The sequence below is a fragment of the Alosa sapidissima genome, chromosome 10 (genome assembly GCF_018492685.1).
Source record: "Alosa sapidissima isolate fAloSap1 chromosome 10, fAloSap1.pri, whole genome shotgun sequence".
Taxonomy (NCBI): domain Eukaryota; kingdom Metazoa; phylum Chordata; class Actinopteri; order Clupeiformes; family Clupeidae; genus Alosa; species Alosa sapidissima.
The window spans coordinates 35,622,147-35,639,785 of NC_055966.1; the positions used below are offsets into that span (position 1 = coordinate 35,622,147).

At 43.9% G+C, this 17,639-nt stretch overlaps 2 protein-coding genes and 1 long non-coding RNA gene across 4 annotated transcripts in view; 2 read left to right on the plus strand and 1 right to left on the minus strand.

The window, feature by feature from the left end:
- Positions 1 to 4,379, plus strand: part of efna1b (ephrin-A1b) — an 11,293-nt gene extending 6,914 nt beyond the window's left edge. The window contains exons 2-5 of the mRNA XM_042106778.1: positions 1,914 to 2,209; positions 2,326 to 2,400; positions 2,521 to 2,637; positions 3,082 to 4,379. Coding sequence (XP_041962712.1) covers positions 1,914 to 2,209; positions 2,326 to 2,400; positions 2,521 to 2,637; positions 3,082 to 3,203 — 610 coding nt within the window. The 3' untranslated portion in view covers positions 3,204 to 4,379. The remainder of the gene's footprint in view (positions 1 to 1,913; positions 2,210 to 2,325; positions 2,401 to 2,520; positions 2,638 to 3,081) is intronic.
- LOC121720551 overlaps positions 1 to 17,071 on the minus strand; it is a 20,043-nt gene extending 2,972 nt beyond the window's left edge. Inside the window, exons 1-2 of the long non-coding RNA XR_006034580.1 lie at positions 16,986 to 17,071; positions 12,505 to 12,514 (exon numbers count right to left, since the gene is read on the minus strand). This is a non-coding gene — a long non-coding RNA (uncharacterized LOC121720551). The remainder of the gene's footprint in view (positions 1 to 12,504; positions 12,515 to 16,985) is intronic.
- On the plus strand, positions 6,318 to 15,910 carry slc50a1 (solute carrier family 50 member 1). 2 transcript variants are annotated; one of them, XM_042106779.1, is made up of 6 exons: positions 6,318 to 6,540; positions 6,984 to 7,061; positions 8,740 to 8,863; positions 9,520 to 9,681; positions 12,188 to 12,307; positions 14,529 to 15,910. In XM_042106779.1, exons 1-6 carry the CDS (start codon positions 6,473 to 6,475, stop codon positions 14,634 to 14,636), a joined length of 660 nt encoding a protein of 219 aa, XP_041962713.1. In that variant the 5' UTR covers positions 6,318 to 6,472; the 3' UTR covers positions 14,637 to 15,910. The 2 variants fall into 2 exon arrangements, with proteins under 2 accessions (XP_041962713.1, XP_041962716.1); XM_042106782.1 differs by lacking the exons at positions 12,188 to 12,307; positions 14,529 to 15,910 and adding an exon at positions 10,975 to 11,432.
- Positions 17,072 to 17,639: the final 568 nt, after the last annotated feature.

A 17,639-nucleotide genomic window follows, 5' to 3' on the forward strand; every position in this document is an offset into this window, starting at 1 on the left:
AAACACCCAGCGTCTCTAAACAGATTAGTCTGCGTGTCTGATAGGGAAGCTGCAGATGGCTGGGTCTTTACCTGTGAGAAAGAGGAAGTGATTAATAGGCGAAGAACAGCAGCTTGGCGTTGACATCGTCTTCAGACAACTCTCACTCAGGCGTTAGTGGCACAGGCAAGCTAGCGAGTGGGGAGAGAGTAACCAAGAGAGAAGGGGTGGGGGGGGGGGGACAAAAGAGAGGGGTGGGGGTCAAAAGAGAGGGGGGGGGGGTTAATGACGCCTAATTTAACTCCTCTGCCAAACACATTGAGACCAGAGACAGACAGAGAGAGAGAGAGAGAGAGAGAGAGAGAGAAAAAGACACAAAAGGAGAAAGGACCTAAGAACGTTCCTTCCCACTCAGATCAGAGTGGCCGAGTTCACATAGGGGAGCCTGGCTCTGCTGTATCTGTGCCTGTCTTCGTGTTGCCACTGTAGCGCTTGTTTGCTGCGTGTGTTAGATAACCACAGGTCAGTTTGCACCTAATGGCCTTTAATGATGCTCTCCACTGTGAGTCTGTATAGACTGGCCCATGGTGGACACACACATGCGCACACACACACACACACACACACACACACACACACATACCTCCCTTTCCCACACACAGTAATGCTTCTGGCTTAGCAGTGTACACTCACGAGCGTTTGAACGTGGCATTGATTACACATCACCCCAGACAATAGACTAAGCCCAGCATTATCCTGTGATAACAAGAACCGCGGCCTGGGCGCATGAGTGTGTGTGTGTTTGTACGTGTTTGAGCGTGTGAATGTGTGTGTGTGTGTGTCCTGGTGTGAATGGGCTTTGATTAGCTTTGAAAAACAGCTAATGCCAACTAAAGAGAAAATGAAGCATGAAGCGAGACATAGAGAGAGAGAAAGAGAGAGAGAGAGAATAAGAGAGAGAGAGAGAATGAGTGTACGTGTTGGTGTACATTACTCAGAGACAACAAAATAAACAACAGCAGGAATGTAGCAGTAGAGGAGAGGAGCTCTCTCTCTCTCTCTCTCTCTCTCTCTCTCTCTCTCTCTCTCTATCTCTCCCTGTCTCTCTACCTCCACATACACACACTCACATCCTGAAGTCCTCTGTAAACAAAGTAGGTACTTGTAGCCGTCAGAGTGAGAGACTGAGATCAGGGAGGCAGATTGAGCAAGAGAGAGAAGGGCTTGAGAGGGTTATTGAAAAGCAGTTAAAAAGCAGGAGAGGAGTGAGCAAAGTCATAAAAACACACTTGGGAGAGATGAGAGATAAAAGTGGAGACTCAGTGTCTCCGCTTCACTGCAGAGAGAGAGGGAGAGGGAGGGGGAGAGGGAGAGAGAGAAGGCTGGTGGTGAAAACACAGATGAGAAGCGAGGGATGGCTAGACGAGAGGAGGGAGAGAGACGGTGAAAGAGAGGCAGTGTTACCAGCTCCGGGCCTGTCTGAATGCATGCGTGTGTGAATCCAGTCCAGCCTGACACACACACACACACACACACACCCATACAGCCCTGTCACTCCAAAACCTGAACCACCAGGTGCACCACACCACAAGCACACATGTTTTACGTCAGACAAACAGAACCACAACATGTGACTACAATACACACACACACACACACACACACACACACACACACACACACACGCATGCATGCACGCAAGCACAATAAATCATGAAGTGGAAAATAAGGGTGTAGCATTTGGTTCTGACTTGATTATGCCCGTGTTTTCATGGGTGTGTGTGAGTGAGTAAAACGTGTGTGTGTGTGTGCTTGTGTCTGGGTGTGGTATACGTTCTGTTCAGTGTATTCCTAGAAGGGTTGATCCTAGAGTGACAAATGAAAGCATAACTAACCATTTCTCTCTGTCTCTCTTGTTTCTTTCTCTGTAACAGTTTCATCTGGGACGAGTACACGGTATCGGTCAGCATCAATGACTATCTGGACATAATTTGCCCGCACTACACGCGCGGCGAGGTCCCCGCCCAGGAGGCCGAGCGCTACGTGCTGTACATGGTGGAGCTGGAGGACTACGAGACATGCAAGCCGCAGTCCTTCGACCAGCTGCGCTGGGAGTGCTCACGCCCGTTCGCCGCTCACGCGCCCGAGAAGTTCTCCGAGAAGTTCCAGCGCTTCACCCCCTTCACGCTGGGAAAGGAGTTCCGCGTGGGAGAGAGCTACTACTACATCTGTACGTTTGCCGTCACGTTTGCTGTCATGTTTGTTTGTTTGTTTGTTTGTTTGTTTATGTTTGTGAGTTCAAGCGTTTTAGACTAAATGTGGATTTGTGTCCTTCCTCTCCCACAGCCAAACCTCTGCACCATCACGGCCAGGAGTGCATGCGTCTGAAGGTGGACGTTGTGGGCAGCCATGGGCATCATGGTAAGCTGCACGCTAACGACTAATTTAGACATTTAGAAATTCACCATTTTGTCTTCCCAGTTCTATGGCCAAAGTTTCTCAAAACGTAGGGTTTCTAATCCACTCTGTCCTGCCCCACAGGATCAAAGCACCACAAAAATACTGACAAGAAGGAGGTGGAGGAGAAGGAGGTGGAGAAGCACACACGGGTGGGGGCAGGCGGCGGCGTGCACAACCCGTCCAACAGACTACCAGCTGGTGAGTGTCTCATCTGCCTCAGCACTGACGCACACATCTCACACCGCAGAACCATTCTAGAACCTTCACACATCTCACACCGCAGAACCATTCTAGAACCTTCACACATCTCACACCGCAGAACCATTCTTGAACCTTCTGTGCTGACAAGCCTGGGAGGTTTAACATTGCGTCCGCATACATCCCATCAAATGTCATTTGAAGTGTCATTTTTTAAAGATAGTTAGGGGAATCACAGGAGAAAACGCATATTCCACACACGCGAAATTAGATATCCTGTTGTTTTTTTCCTTCACTGTAGCGTCCTTGTACAGATAATATAGCATACTGAGGTCCGTTTCCGTGGGCCAGTTTAACCTCAGAACTCAAGAGGTGTGTGTTTGCTTATCTCACACTAGTGACAAGAAACCAAACTCACAGTTTGTCTCTCTCTCTCTCTTCCAGATGACCCTGTGGCCATGATCCCTGTGGTTCAGAGGAGTGTTGGCAGTTCAGCGGTGTCCCTCTCCTCCCTGTCCCTCCTCCTGACGTCCCTCTTCGCCCTCCTCACCCCTCTGCTGCACTGAGGCTGCCTCCAAAGAAAATAACAAAAAAACAAACGGACTAATGTGGACTCCTTTGGAAACGGTTTGGAACCAGTTTCAAACCAGTTTTAAAGTTGGAACCAGTTTCAAACCCGTTTTAAAGTTGGAACGCACACAACACAAAGACTGAAGCGAGCGCGGGACGCTGTGCACAAATGGAAAAAAAAAGAACAAAAATTTTATAATGAAGCTTTTTTTTAATATAAAGGTGATGTGTCGCCTGTGAGACGAGGTGTTTGTTTGACACTTGATTGAAGTGTTTTTTTTGTTTGCTTTTGTTTTATGTGTGTGTGTGTGTGTGTGTGTGTGTGTGTGTGTGTGTGAGAATACGTGGGGGTGAATGGCGTGGCTCCAAGAAAACAAAAGTATTTTTTGAAGGATTTTCCCTCTTTCTTTTTATGGATTTCACCTCACCATTTTATCTCCATTTCTTGATCTTTTTATGTGGACGGTTCCTTTCCAAGCTCCTGTAACATTGTGAAATGGACAAGGAGTGAAGATGCCTTTCCATTCATCCACTTGACTTCTAAAGAAAAATAATATAAGTGAGCTCTAAAACTGGAATCTTTTAAGAAGATAACATAACATAAATGTCTATCCAGGTGTAAAAGAAAATCAATATTGTACCTCTTGACTCAAAGGCCACAGTCGTAATTCATACATATGCTATAGTATCCATGTTGTATGAGTTGAATTGTAAAGCTAATGATACACACTAATGTGTCCCTCCAGCCCAGCCTTTACTCCTGTCTAAGTGTAGCATTTGTTCAGTACTCTGGGTGGTGGCTATCTCTTGCATCATGTACCTGCATCTTTTATTGGAAATTACAGTTTGCAGTCCAGTCTTTACTGTAAAACACACACACACACACACACACATACATTACCGGTACAGTTTGTCTTATTTACATCCCACAATGCATTATCACACACAATGACACATTATGCAACACAGAGGTGCTGTTTGAACTAAAGTGATGTAGATACTGAAGCATTTGACAAGTACAGAGTCTGTTTTTGTTTACTTGTGTTTTTTCATCCATTTGTACATATTGTAAGTTTTGTAAATATGAAAGATTATAAGGCATATGCTTATTTGTTAAATATTGATAATGTGAAACAAACAAAATAAAAAGACAATATTGTTGAGAAAAAATGCAAATGTGCAGTTCCTTTTTTAACTCTCACAGTTTTTTTTATCACTTCTGTTAACATAGACCAAGTTCAAAGTTTACAATAGATTCACATGTTTTAGAAGACCATAAACATCACATTAACTCCAGGAGATGAGTGAACACAAAATGTACTGCATGAACAAAGAGATAAACCCAATGAAACAATAAAACAAAACCCTACTTTTCCCAGCCAAGTTAGAACTGGGAAGCGGTCAAAAGACACCATGAGCCAATGAGCAAAGCTCTTCTGACCCCCCAGGTGGCTGAGGGATTAGTCCTAATCCAGCCCTGCGAGAGAGGGTTAATGAGACATGATGAAAGATACGGAAGGGGCTTTTACCCCATCTGGGATCAGGATTCTACATCTTGGGCCTAATTGATTATCACTTGAAAGGCTAAACTGATCCACAGGCTGCGGCTCCCTGTCTGGGCCACGGGCTCACCAAAACAACGAGGCAGAGGAGGGGTGCTGCCACCCCACTGTGTCCCACTGAAGAGAGAAAAACATTGGCACACGGGGCTACTCGGGCTACAACAACAGCCACCTTCTTCTCTCTCTCTCTCTCTCTCTCTCTCTCTCTCTCTCTAACCCCTTTCATCTGCCCCCTCTCTCTCTCTCTCTCTCTCCCTTTCCTCTGCCCCCTCTCTCTCTCTCACTCCATCATCACCCCTATACTTTCATCCTCCGCTGCATGGGACAGGACTTAGTTCACAGTGCTTGGCCAAACATCCGCAAAGAGAGAGAGAGAGAGAGGGGAGGGAGGAGGGGAAGAAGGGAGGGTGTGGGTTTTTTGAGGTGAGAGTAAACTCTCACTCGGGTGTGAGGATGTCACTGTGGCGTTTGCACTCGCACTCCCTCTCGCCGCCCATTACTGACGCTTTTCCCCCGAGAAAAAGCTTTGACATCTGTCAGCCCGCAGCAACACTGGGTGTTTGGTCAGTCACGCCAGCACTGGACTCCACGCCAGGCACGCCGCGCTCCATGCTGCACCACAGCCAAACAAATTAAACAGCACCACTCTGCGGACAGGCTGCAGCCTGGTGTCACATTCACCTCCATTTCACATTTGAGCCTCAGCAGACACGGCAGTGGTGGTGGTCACTCAGGGACTCGGTTTGATGCAGTGCCAGCTCTGGTGTTGGGTCTTTGGGTGAAGGAGCCCATTGGGAGCCGCTGGGCACAGCTTGCCACTCCAAGTGCCCTTGTGTCAGAACCATGACTGTGGGGAGATGTGGGCGAATGTGGTTGCATGCGTGCCTGCTGGGAGCTGACTGCAAGAATCCACTTGAAGTGCAAAGTTAGCTATTTTGGAATTATGTGTTCGGCTTTCCCTTCTCTTTCTCCTGTCTTTCTATTTACTTGTTTATTGTTTACAATTTATTGTTGTTATTGTTTATTTATTGTCGAATTAAAGACAGATTTACCCCTTTTTGTAATTATATTTGTTTTTTTTATGTATTATTGCTCTTGCGAGAACTCTGGACTTCCAGGGTAATATACAACTCAAATACTACATTTTCAAGATCAATGAGAATGTTCTCATTATGAACATTCATCTTTTATTTAAGTAATATACAATGTTAGTCTACAGTCCATATAAGGTAAGCCTACTCTGGACCTAGTTTGTGGCTGCTACATTCCTAATGCTCTGACTGGTTGACCACTTACAATATATTTAGAGCTGAGCACACCCTGTTCAATGTGCGTGTGCATCGCTGTCACTTACTAATTCTTGAATGAATTTGTCAGTATCCCTAGCAGTGCACCAAACTGGACGCAATTTAATTCAGATTATACACTGGGTTACATCATCTGTGGGATAAGTATCTATGGTGCTTATAATGTGATTGGTTAAAACTCTGTTTTCTGGATGGTCACGAGAACCAATCAGATCAGCCGATTTTTCGGAGTTACAGATTACAAATACGGAAATAGAAGAGGGAAGGTGTAAACGTCAGCGTTGTACTTTTTTGTACTTGGATTCTTATACGTTGTGGTTTATTTATGGTTTAAGACGTTTCATAAATTCTAGAAATTATTTAGATAGCAAATCAACTTAATTTGTTTTTCATTCTATGGAGTTTTTGCAGCTTCTGTCATGTGCGTGTATCGTGTTTACGGTCGGGATGTTCTCGACTGGACTGTGAGTAAATAAATGCATGCCTACACCACCACCACCACCAGCAGCAGCAGCACCAACAACAACACGGCCGCTTAACTTTGTGTACATTTCATTTCATGCGTGTTTTAGCATGCATGCATTCAGTCACTTTCATTTTTGTAAATGTGTGTTCACGATGGCTCGTGAAGTGCTCATACATAACCACCTACCACCACTACTACTACCATCATCATTAGTAGGCTAGGCTAGGACCAGCTTGTCATAGTAGTCGAGTTAGGTTACCTAGAAAGCTAAATTATGAAGTTTCTGCGCAAAATAATTAGCCTGCTTCATGGCTGTGTCAGGTGTACATGAAATATAAGTTGACCACATCAACAGTCCTCCATCAACCTGCCGTATCAATACCTTTAAATTATAGTCAACCACATCAACTCAACTTTATGTATGTTTGGGGTTGTCTGCAGGACCGATCTGAAAAAGATGAGGGCAACACAAAGTGCCGATAAAATCCAATTCCTCCCTTTCCTTACCACTTGCCTAAAGTAAGTATTTCTTTATTATTATTATTATTATTTTTGGATCCAGCCAACTATGTACAAGTATAGTAGGGGAGACCGGGGACAGTTGCAACAGGGGATGGTTGCAACATGTCAATTTTCTCCAATCAGAAACAAGGTAGAGTGATGACACTCACACTGCATATGCTCAGTTGGATGCCCCCCTTAGCAGAGAAAAAGCAAGGAGATTCCTGAACTGCTCCAGGATTTATTGTAAAAAAAACTGTTTTTTAGGTATGAAAGTATTTATTTTCTTGAGCTTTGTTTCTGTTAAACTGCTGTCACTGTTTTTGTGATTCAGCTCAAACTTATATGATTTAAATGAGTGATATGTTAACTTTAAGCTACTATGGTTAGCATGTGTCAAGGTCCCCTTGTTTAGCTAGCACATGAGGTTTTATCATGGCTGACAGGAAAGGGGACAGTTGCAAGTACAATGCATAAATATGATCATATAAAATATATATTTTTAAAAACATGTTTTACATGACAATAGTCTAAATAAAAGTGAATTGCCTCCCAAATTGTTCCATTCTTCCTATGTCACTAAAGTCCTACTGTATTTTATATCAATTTCAATATTTGACATCTGCACATAAGGCCTACTCATCTAGACAAATCTATAATTGTCATCTAATCAAAGCTGGTGAATAAATAACACTGTAATATTATTATAACTTACATAACTTGTATTTACATACAAAAATAATCATTTTGCTGCACTGACATATATTGTAATATATTGTATTTTTAACATGTTGCAACCATCCCCAAACAATGTTGCAACTGTCCCCGGGCCCGGGGTCAGTTGCAACTTCTGACTCCTTACATTCAAATGCAAATTGTGAAAAATGTAGATTCTGTAATTATCTTTAAATGGTTTAGACTATTAACAGACATATGTAAGTGTATTGTATAAAAAATTGGTTTGTCTAATCCAAACCGTCTCTGAGTAACAGAGCCAAATGCAAAAAGCGTTGCAACTGTCCCCGGTCTCCCCTATAGCATTTATTAACTTGTTACCATTGAGCCAACTATCATCATCCAATGTTTTGGCTAGTTTCTGAAAGTGCAAAAGAACAAGATGACACTCTTCATAAGAATATCATAAAGACCTCCAGGGATCTGTGTTATTATATCATAGAGGGCAGATAGAAGAAACCTGATGCATGATTACAACATCGAAGGGCAACACTGAAGGATAGATGAAGAAAATATATATTATTTATTTTGCAATACCTTGACCTACCTAGCAGAAAAGGCATTAAATCAATAAAGTTGTCCATGTATACAACAAGGAATTGAATCTGCAAAATACAGATCCCCATCACCAGGCAATAAGTATATATATACTCTTTTGATCCCGTGAGGGAAATTTGGTCTCTGCTTTTATTAGTGAAACACACTCGGCACACAGTGAGGTGAAGCACACACTAATCCCGGCGCAGTGAGCTGCCTGCAACAACAGCGGTTGGGTGCCTTGCTCAAGGGCACTTCAGCCGTGCCTACTGGTCGGGGTTCGAACCGGCAACCCTCCGGTTACAAGTCCGAAGTGCTAACCAGTAGGCCACGGCTGCCCTAATTGACTCATTATTACTCTGATTTCCCAATATTAATATTTCTCAATCAGATGATTGTGTGTCTGTGTGCATTTGTTTTCCAGTAACCTAGGATGGCTGTATTATGGCCTTCTGAAGAAAGACGGCACATTAATCATTGTGAACACAATTGGGGCCTGTCTGCAGACTCTCTATATACTGGCTTACTGCCACTACACCAAAGAGAGAGTGAGTACTAAAAACTTTACTCAACAAACACACGCAGCTCAGCTATTCAACAGGGCTTGATGGTGGCTCATTGTTTATCAGCTTCTCTCTGCACTAGGATCTGAACTGTCTTGCCAATACACAGCAGCAAATATCCTAATAACTGTTTGCAGCATAACTCTTTGAAGGCATCCCTAGGTGGACTTTATGTATAGTCACATTTGTGAGATCTGTGGGAGAAAGCATGCAATTCTTCAGAAAAATACTAATTTCAAATGATTCCAATGTAAATATGTGGAGGTGAAAAGGGTATGAACACACATAATTGTTCAAGGTAATTTTATATAGCACATTTTAAACAACAGAGGGTGAGCAACAGTAGGCCTTCCCACTGAGTTTATCATTTCCTGTAGACTTATGTCCACCCCTGCAAATAATTGAAAAATCTGTTTTGGTGCCTTAGTTTATCTCTGTTGTCAACCTTAGACAGGCCTTGTAGTGCTCTTTAATTATCCTCACCCTGTAGGTCTTTTGGGCTGCAGTGCATTTCAAGGATTGTTTTTGCTTCTGGCTTGAGGCCATCACAACCCACAATCCATATCTCTCTGTTTACTGTGTGTGTGTGTGGTGTGTGTGTGTGTGTGTGTGTGTGTGTGTTGTGTGTGTGTGTGTTTCAGAGACGAGCGTTGCAGCAGACCCTGGTGATGGTGTGTACGCTGGGCTTGGGCTGGGGATACTTCAGTGTGATCGTCTCCCAGGGCGACGTCCAGCTCTCCCAGCTCGGCCTAGTGTGCAGCGTCTTCACCATCAGCATGTACCTGTCTCCACTGGCTGACCTGGTAAACACACACACACACACACACACACACACACACACACACACAGTCTTCAGCAAAGAGAGAGAGAACAGAAAACACACACACAGCGTAGCTCAGCGCAGGACCAGAGATAGAGAGGGCTGACGTTTTGGCACAGCACGGGTAGAAAGTCCTGTTTGGATGATTTTCATGTCTGACCTCAACAATAAAGAATGCTTCTGTATGCGGTTTGCTTGCATAAAATGATTCTGTGGATTTTGCATACACACACATATCAAAATCCGCAAACACGGGTTTGCAGTGAATACAAACAATGTGAAAACGATGTGCAATAAATGGACACTTTGAATAGCCCAGAACACTTTGAATAGCCCAGAACACTTTGAATAGCCCAGAACACTTTGGATTGTCTTAAGACTTTGAATAAACAAACGACAATTCCAACTGTAAGGTCCCAAATGGTAACGCGATAATGGTCACAAATTCAAGGATGTTTCCGAATGCCACACATGCAAAGCACGACCGGCTACAGAAAACGAGTGGCAGATAAAGTGTGATGTCACTTACAGGCTATAGTAATTTCATATGATGATGCATCATTCCACAAAATGGTTTGTTATTCAAGTTATTCAATTGGCTAAACATAAGCTATACAGACGAGTGGCAGACAGAGCGTGATGTCACCAGAGATTGTTTTTGAGTCACATTGTTGCAAATTTCAGATGCATCATTCCGCAAAATAATTTGTCTTCTCTATCAGCAAGTTATTCAATAGGCTGAACATATAGCCTTAACTTAAAACAGCTGTTAGGCTTATGTCATTTTGATCCATGAAAAATGTCACATGCAGCCATGCTTAAATTCTGCTTACTGCACATTTATTATCATGTATTATAACATAATATTCAGAATATGTATTATTGAATGCTTAGCTGGAATTATGTTTTTCCCTATCATCCTATTTTTAAAGGGCTTGGGTTTTCTACAGGAATAGCATGTTTGAACGGGCACTGCACTAGTCTGTGTAAGCACTGAAGCCTCCAGTGAAGTCATGATGAATAGAATACAGTGAAGCCAAGATCCTTAATATACAGGGTGAAGTCATGACTGGAATAGAATACAGTGCCCCCCCCCCCCAGTTCCAACAAGAGCTGAGTTGCTGGGCTGTGAACCTGCGGGCCTGTCCCGTGTATGTGACCTTGTGTCAAACCCTCCCTGTGCTGCCACACTGCAGTCTATAGATTTCCTCCACATACCACAGCTCTCTGACTGAAGCGGGGCCTCATCTCAGTGCTTTCCTGTTTACCTCTTCAGATACGTCTCCGTGTTAGGGAGCCAGCATCTGTCCCTGTTGTGTGCGCTGCGCTGCACTGCCAAGGTCTACTCTTATCCATCCGTCTGAGTTCTCTTCCTCCACTCCGTCTCTCCTCTTCCTGTTTGTGTTCTGTGTGCTGTCTCTCCGACTGCCCCCCCCCCCCTTCCCTCCCCCCTCTGCCACCATCACCAGTGTGTGTGTGTGTGTGGTAGTGTTTAAGACCTGTAGCATGTTTCCACTCTTGCTCTTTCACACAACACACACACACACTCTTCTTCCTGTTTGTTCGACTCTATCTGAAGGGGTCATTACCAAACCCCGCTGAGGTGACAAATAACTTCTTTGTTGTGTGTTTATCTATCTCTCTCTCTCTCTCTCTCTCTCTCTCTCTCGCTCTTTGTTTCACACACAAACATTCTCTTTGTTTTTGTCGTGTTTCTCCCCTCACACTCAAACACTCTCACTGTGTGTGTGTGTGTGTGTGTGTGTGTGTGTGTGTGTGTGTGTGTGTGTGTGTGTGTGTGTGTGTGTGTGTGTGTGTGTGTGTGTGTGTGTGTGTGTGTGTGTGTGTGTGTGTGTGTGTGTGTGCGACCTTTGACCTCCACTGGATTCTCAGGAGCGGAAGAGCAGACAGGCTATCGACACACCCAGATGCCCCTCCCACACCCAGATGCCCCTCCCACACCCAGATGCCCCTCCCACACCCAGATGCCCCTCACAGTTGTGCCACCTCTATAGCGCATAACACTTAAGTTACAATTCTTAGTAACTCTTTTTAAACTAGATTTGGTACAAGCGTAGGAAGCTCTCCTTATTGAGCTGTGTGAATATATTACATAACGCTGTATTCTCGTTCTGATTAGATTGTGCGTTTTGTGTAGGAAGTTATGTTGTTGATCACACAGTTGATGTTACATAACCACATATTTTCATTCAAGGTAGATTATGTTTACACCTCAGGGAATTATGTTTCATTGAACGCAGCATATGTAATATTCCTGCATTCTCTAAGATAATGTAATCTCGGAATAACAAAATAGATCATTTTTATTCATAGAAATTTGACCTATTGGTGCTTCAGCCGTGTGGCAGCAATGGCTTGTGTGTGTGTGTGTGTGTGTGTGTGTGTGTTCGCTACCAACAGATTAGTCAAATGCAGAGGAAGACTGGGGATGAATAATAGTGTCTCTCTCATCTCTCTGTCTCTGTCAGCTGGAGATCATCCGCAGTCGTTCGGTGGAGTGCCTGTCCTTTCCTCTGACCGTGGCCACCTTCCTTACATCCACTGCGTGGACACTCTACGGCATGCAGCTGCAGGACTTCTACATCATGGTGAGAGCAGAGAGAGAAAGAGAGAGCGAGAGAGAGAGAGAGAGAGAGACAGACAGACAGACAGAGAGGGGTCTGATGGCAATCACACTGATCAGAACAATAAGCACTGTGCTGGAACCTAAGAATGGACCGGGCCATTGAAGGTTTCAAAAAAGTTCTATATATGACAGCTTTGAAACCTTAAAAACTTAAGGCACAAACATTTTCCTTGCTTTAAGCCCTGATACACTGATGAGTACTGTTACTGTTTCATGCAGCCAGGATTTCTACAGGGTTTGCTACAATGAACTCATTTTGATGAGGGCTTAAAGGTTGTATTAGCGATAGCAGGGATACGTCGCTTCTGATGATGTTCAAACAAAACAGAGAGCTAGCTCACTACTCCCTCCCCCTCCCTCCCGTGCAATTAAAACTCTCCTAAACGCTCATCTCGTCGGTTATTGGTCGAAACACTTTATTTTGCCTTTGAGGGGTTGCCAACTCTTGTTGGTAGCAATTGTTTTTGTGTACAGATCTCGGAGCCTAGGCTGCCTACAGAGACACGTTTTTTGACGGCCTGCTTATGGGGCAGGCAGCTAGCGGATCGTTAGGAAAGATTAGATGTATGTGATCATTTATGTTTGGGCCTTTTTTGGGCCTTAAATCCCTGATACAACCTTTAAGGGCACAGGGTATCGGTGATCAGAACACAAGACACAAGGCATCACACGTTTAAAAAAGGTATTCTTTCGATACTTGATATTCAGAGCTTTTCAGTCGGTGCCACAAACGTATTGAAAGTTCAGTACGGCACCCAGCCTTAATTACACCTCTTTGAGAACAGTAAAATTGGCTTTTTCCATGAGAGGAGAGGGTGAATGAATGTTTTATTCATGCCTAACTCTCTCCCCTCTCTCTCTCTCTCTCCACTGCTGGTTCTCACCCTAAATCCATCTCCCTGCCAGGCGTCGGAAGTCGTTACCCAAGAGCACAGTGTTTGGCCCTATTGTGTGTCCGGCTGCCATGAGGGCCGAGCAGGCCTTGGCTCTGCTTTTCTGAATGGAAGTTAGTCACATAATGAGAACTTCCTGTGCACTTTAGTGGTCCTACGGGCTTTCGCAGGAGTTGTTTTCATAATGCAGGTTGCCAGGTTACCCCATCATACCCATGTAAGGCTCCGTAGTGCGTCAGCTGAGATCAAATCTGGTCGTTTGCCTGTTTTTTTCTGTCATGCGTTGTCTGCCGTGTGACATGTGACACGGTGAATCTTCACTTATTCAGCCATCTAAATTAGGACCCCATATGTGAAAAGCGTCTTCAGAGCTGTCGGCTGTAGCCAGTCTGTGCTGACATGGTTTGGCTTAAAGGTGAGATCTACTGAGAACGTGCGTGGCACATACCAGCACAGTCATGAATATTCAGACCAGCCTGATCAGAGAGAGCACGTGCACAGGATGATGGTCCCTTGTGTTGTGTGCTGTGGGGTAGGGAGCTCATTTTCCTGGGTCAATGTGGGAATGGATGTGCACGTCTGACCGGTATAAACCTTTCTATCTTTGATGTGCTGTGTTCATCTTAAATCCGTCCCCCCTGCACTGTTAGATGTGTTCATCTTAAATCCGTCCCCCCTGCACTGTTAGATGTGTTCATCTTAAATCCGTCCCCCCTGCACTGTTAGATGTGTTCATCTTAAATCTGTCCCCCCTGCACTGTTAGATGTGTTCATCTTAAATCTGTCCCCCCTGCTCTGTTAGATGTGCTCATATTTAATCTGTCCCCTCTGCACTGTTAGATGTGTTCATCTGAAATCGGTCCCCCCTGCTCTGTTAGATGTGCTCATATTTAATCTGTCCCCTCTGCACTGTTAGATGTGTTCATCTGAAATCTGTCCCCCCTGCTCTGTTAGATGTGCTCATATTTAATCTGTCCCCTCTCCACTGTTAGATGTGTTCATCTGAAATCTGTCCCCCCTGCTCTGTTAGATGTGCTCATATTTAATCTGTCCCCTCTGCACTGTTAGATGTGTTCATCTGAAATCTGTCCCCCCTGCTCTGTTAGATGTGCATATCTCGATTGTGTCCCCCCTGCTCTGTTAGATGCGCCTATCTCAAATGTGTCCTCTGTCTTCTGTTAGATGTTACATCCTTCCCCTCCCATGCAGTCTAAGTTGTGCTCACCTAAAATCTTTCCCCCTTGCTCTGTCCAGTTCGTTCACCTCTAATCCTTCCCCTGTGTGTCGCAGGTCCCCAACACACCAGGCATCGTCACCAGCCTCATTCGCTTCTTCCTCTTCTGGAGTTTGGGATCGGAAAGTCAGGGCAAGCCCCCCTACAAGCCCGTCTCCGTATAAACGGAGCCCTGGACCCACCACCAAGTGCCTTCTTCCTGGAACTTTCTCCTGTGTGCTCTTAGAAACAGCCTCCACTCTCCTGCTTCTCTTGGAGCTCTCCTTCTCTGAGGAGACTACAGTTCAGTTTGTCATAGACAGGTATAATTACAGATGTCAGACTCATTAGAATCAGTAGAATAGCTGAAAAGGGTTGAGCCGTGAGGGCTGGTCTATTATATACTGTACATTATATAAAAGGCCTGTGTGGCTCTCAAAGAACGGCTCCCATCTTGAGCAAAAGACGTGTTTGACGGTTCTGTCCCAAGTGGCAGTGGGACAAGTGTCCTAAAGCGTCCCCACCTGCAAGGTTTCAGTTCATTGCACTTTAAAGCGAGGAATGACTCAACTTATCTGTTAGAGAATGCTGCGTTGTCCGGGTGTTATTTTCTGGTACCTTTTACTTATCCACTCTTTTGACCTCAGACGTGTTTGCAACATGTAGTTCATGCTTTCCCTTAGTCCCTTTATCAGTATTCTATATTATGAGAGTTTAGTTGCCACGTTTTCTTTTTTTAATACAATGTTTTGTTGTTTTTTTAATTTCTCTTTAATCATTTCCATTGATTCCAATCATTTCACATTTTCAATCATTTCCATCATGTCCCCTTCCATAATTAAGAAAGACTGCATCTCTAATTAAGAAAGACTGCATCTCTACATCAACACGTGCATTTTAGCGCATGTAGAAAAACATGATAAGAAGTGATTTTCTGAATGCCATTTTGAGGCCTTACAATTTTGGCCTTGGAAGATTTCTTTGTGAAGTCACCTATGACCTGTTAACAATGCATAGCTCTATTGGGTGTTCTTTTCTCTACACATTCCATTCCTCCTACAGTCCGTGTTCCCACATTCCTTACACACAGACAGCTCTTTGTCTTATTCGTGTGCTGGGGTGTTCCTGACGTTAGCATGCCATCTCTCCTACACTGCCATGTACAGTACATCAAGAGAGGACCCACCAGAGCCAGAGCTATCGGATAGTTGGCCAGCTGCCCTCTGACCTCTATGTGACCTTTACTTGACCCTTGTAGAAAGGGGAAGAAGCTCTTCTTATGCATAGGGGTCGCTGTGCCCACCAAGGCACAGTTGTCTTTATGACAAAGAGCCAGTGTACATGGACTGATGAGTGACTGAAACTTCTGTGTGTCCAGAAACAAGTGACCACTGTCAATGGAGTCAGGTTAGCGTAGGGCCACTGCCGATTTTGATAAATTAAAGGGATTGTTTTTTTTTATAACTATAAATGACTATTTTTCATGAGTGACTTGAGAGATCACATTACACTGTCTGGGGACTCTTGTCAGTCATTTGGACTCACTTCACTCTAAATCCTGTGTTATGTTTGCCTTCATCAGTTGGTCACTTTTGCACATGATGGCTCAGGGTCAAGTCTGGGGCTATCTGTTGTCTGTCTTTAGTCTGTTTTAACGGACTACAGTAGGTGCAGATGACTAGTGGTCTATGGAGCAAGCCACATGCTCTAATTAAAATAGCCCCACATCATCACATACCCTTCACCATACCTAGAGATTGGCATGGTGTTATTTCAGTAATCAATAATCTAGGTATGGTGAAGGGTATGTGATAATGTGGGGCTATTTTAATTCCAAAGGCCAAGGTAACTTTATCAGGATGCACAGTATTCTGGATCCATGAAATAACTGGCCTTTAAAAATAAAAATCTGCCTGTCTCTATGGGAATTTTAACATAGGGGTGGCAATACTTATGACCCCTGTATTTTAAGGAAGAACATTTATTTATTTATGATACATTATTCATTCAATTTCCAAAAGATGATTTTATATTCCTCTTTTCAGTCAACTTTAGCATGGGTGCCAACACTTTTGGCCATCACTGTAATGTAAAATAATCCGCCTCTGAATGGACTTGTAAAAATGGCATACTGTAAAGTTGGCTAATCTGTCAGGTATTTAGGCTACTCCCATGTTATTTAATATCCAGCACTTAGCTAAATAACTAAACATTGCTATAGTTAGGGGCGTTCCCACAGTGACCGAGCAACAACATCCAAGCCTATTTCACATAATATAGCATGATGTGAGATTCAACAACAGCCAAGCCTATTTCACATAGTATAGCATGATGTGAGATTCAACAGCAATGCACAACTGGCTTGTGGCAGTCGCACACGCTGCAGGTCTTACGTACAACCCTGACGCAGGACAAGTGGTGACGTTGTGTAAAATGCTAATAAAAAAACAGAATGTGACAATCTGCAAATCTTGTAAACCCACATATAGTTGAGCAAAAAGGACACAGACAACATATCAAATGACAAAACTTACAAAAGTTGGAACTTTTTCTGTGTTGGAGTTGTACCCATCAACAACCAAGCCTATCTAAAAACATAACAGGGTGTGAGATACAACAATACGCAAATTGCTGACAGCAGTTGCAAACATGCCACATGTTGTACCCAGGATCGGTAAAGACATGGCACAACATGGACTACCAGTAGCCTGAATGCCTAACCAAAGAACCAAAACAGAACAAATAAAGCACATCACCACCAGGGTTATCAAGCATCAGTGTTTCATTGAATTAGGTCCACACACCTTCAGAAGGCTCAACCGTGGTGTCTGATGTCCCAAACCAACCCCGCTATATACATTCATGGTGGGATGGGGCACATTACAAACGGAAACACCTGGGAGTACCACTCCAGAAACACACAGCAACAAGATTTCGCACATCTCTGAGTCGATTTATGTCATAACATGATCCCAAGTAGTCTCTGAGTAACTCAGCCATTGTCTTGCCTTTACAGCAGCCACCTTTACAGCCATTTACAACTCTTTTACAGCCATTTTCAGTAAATGTCCTTAAAAAAACAAAATCTTGTCAAAGTGTTGTGGTTTACTTTGCGAAACCTCAAACACCTACTGTATCTTCACTGGTCATTTGTGTGCTTGCTAGCCTTATTCCCTTGTCCACTGTTA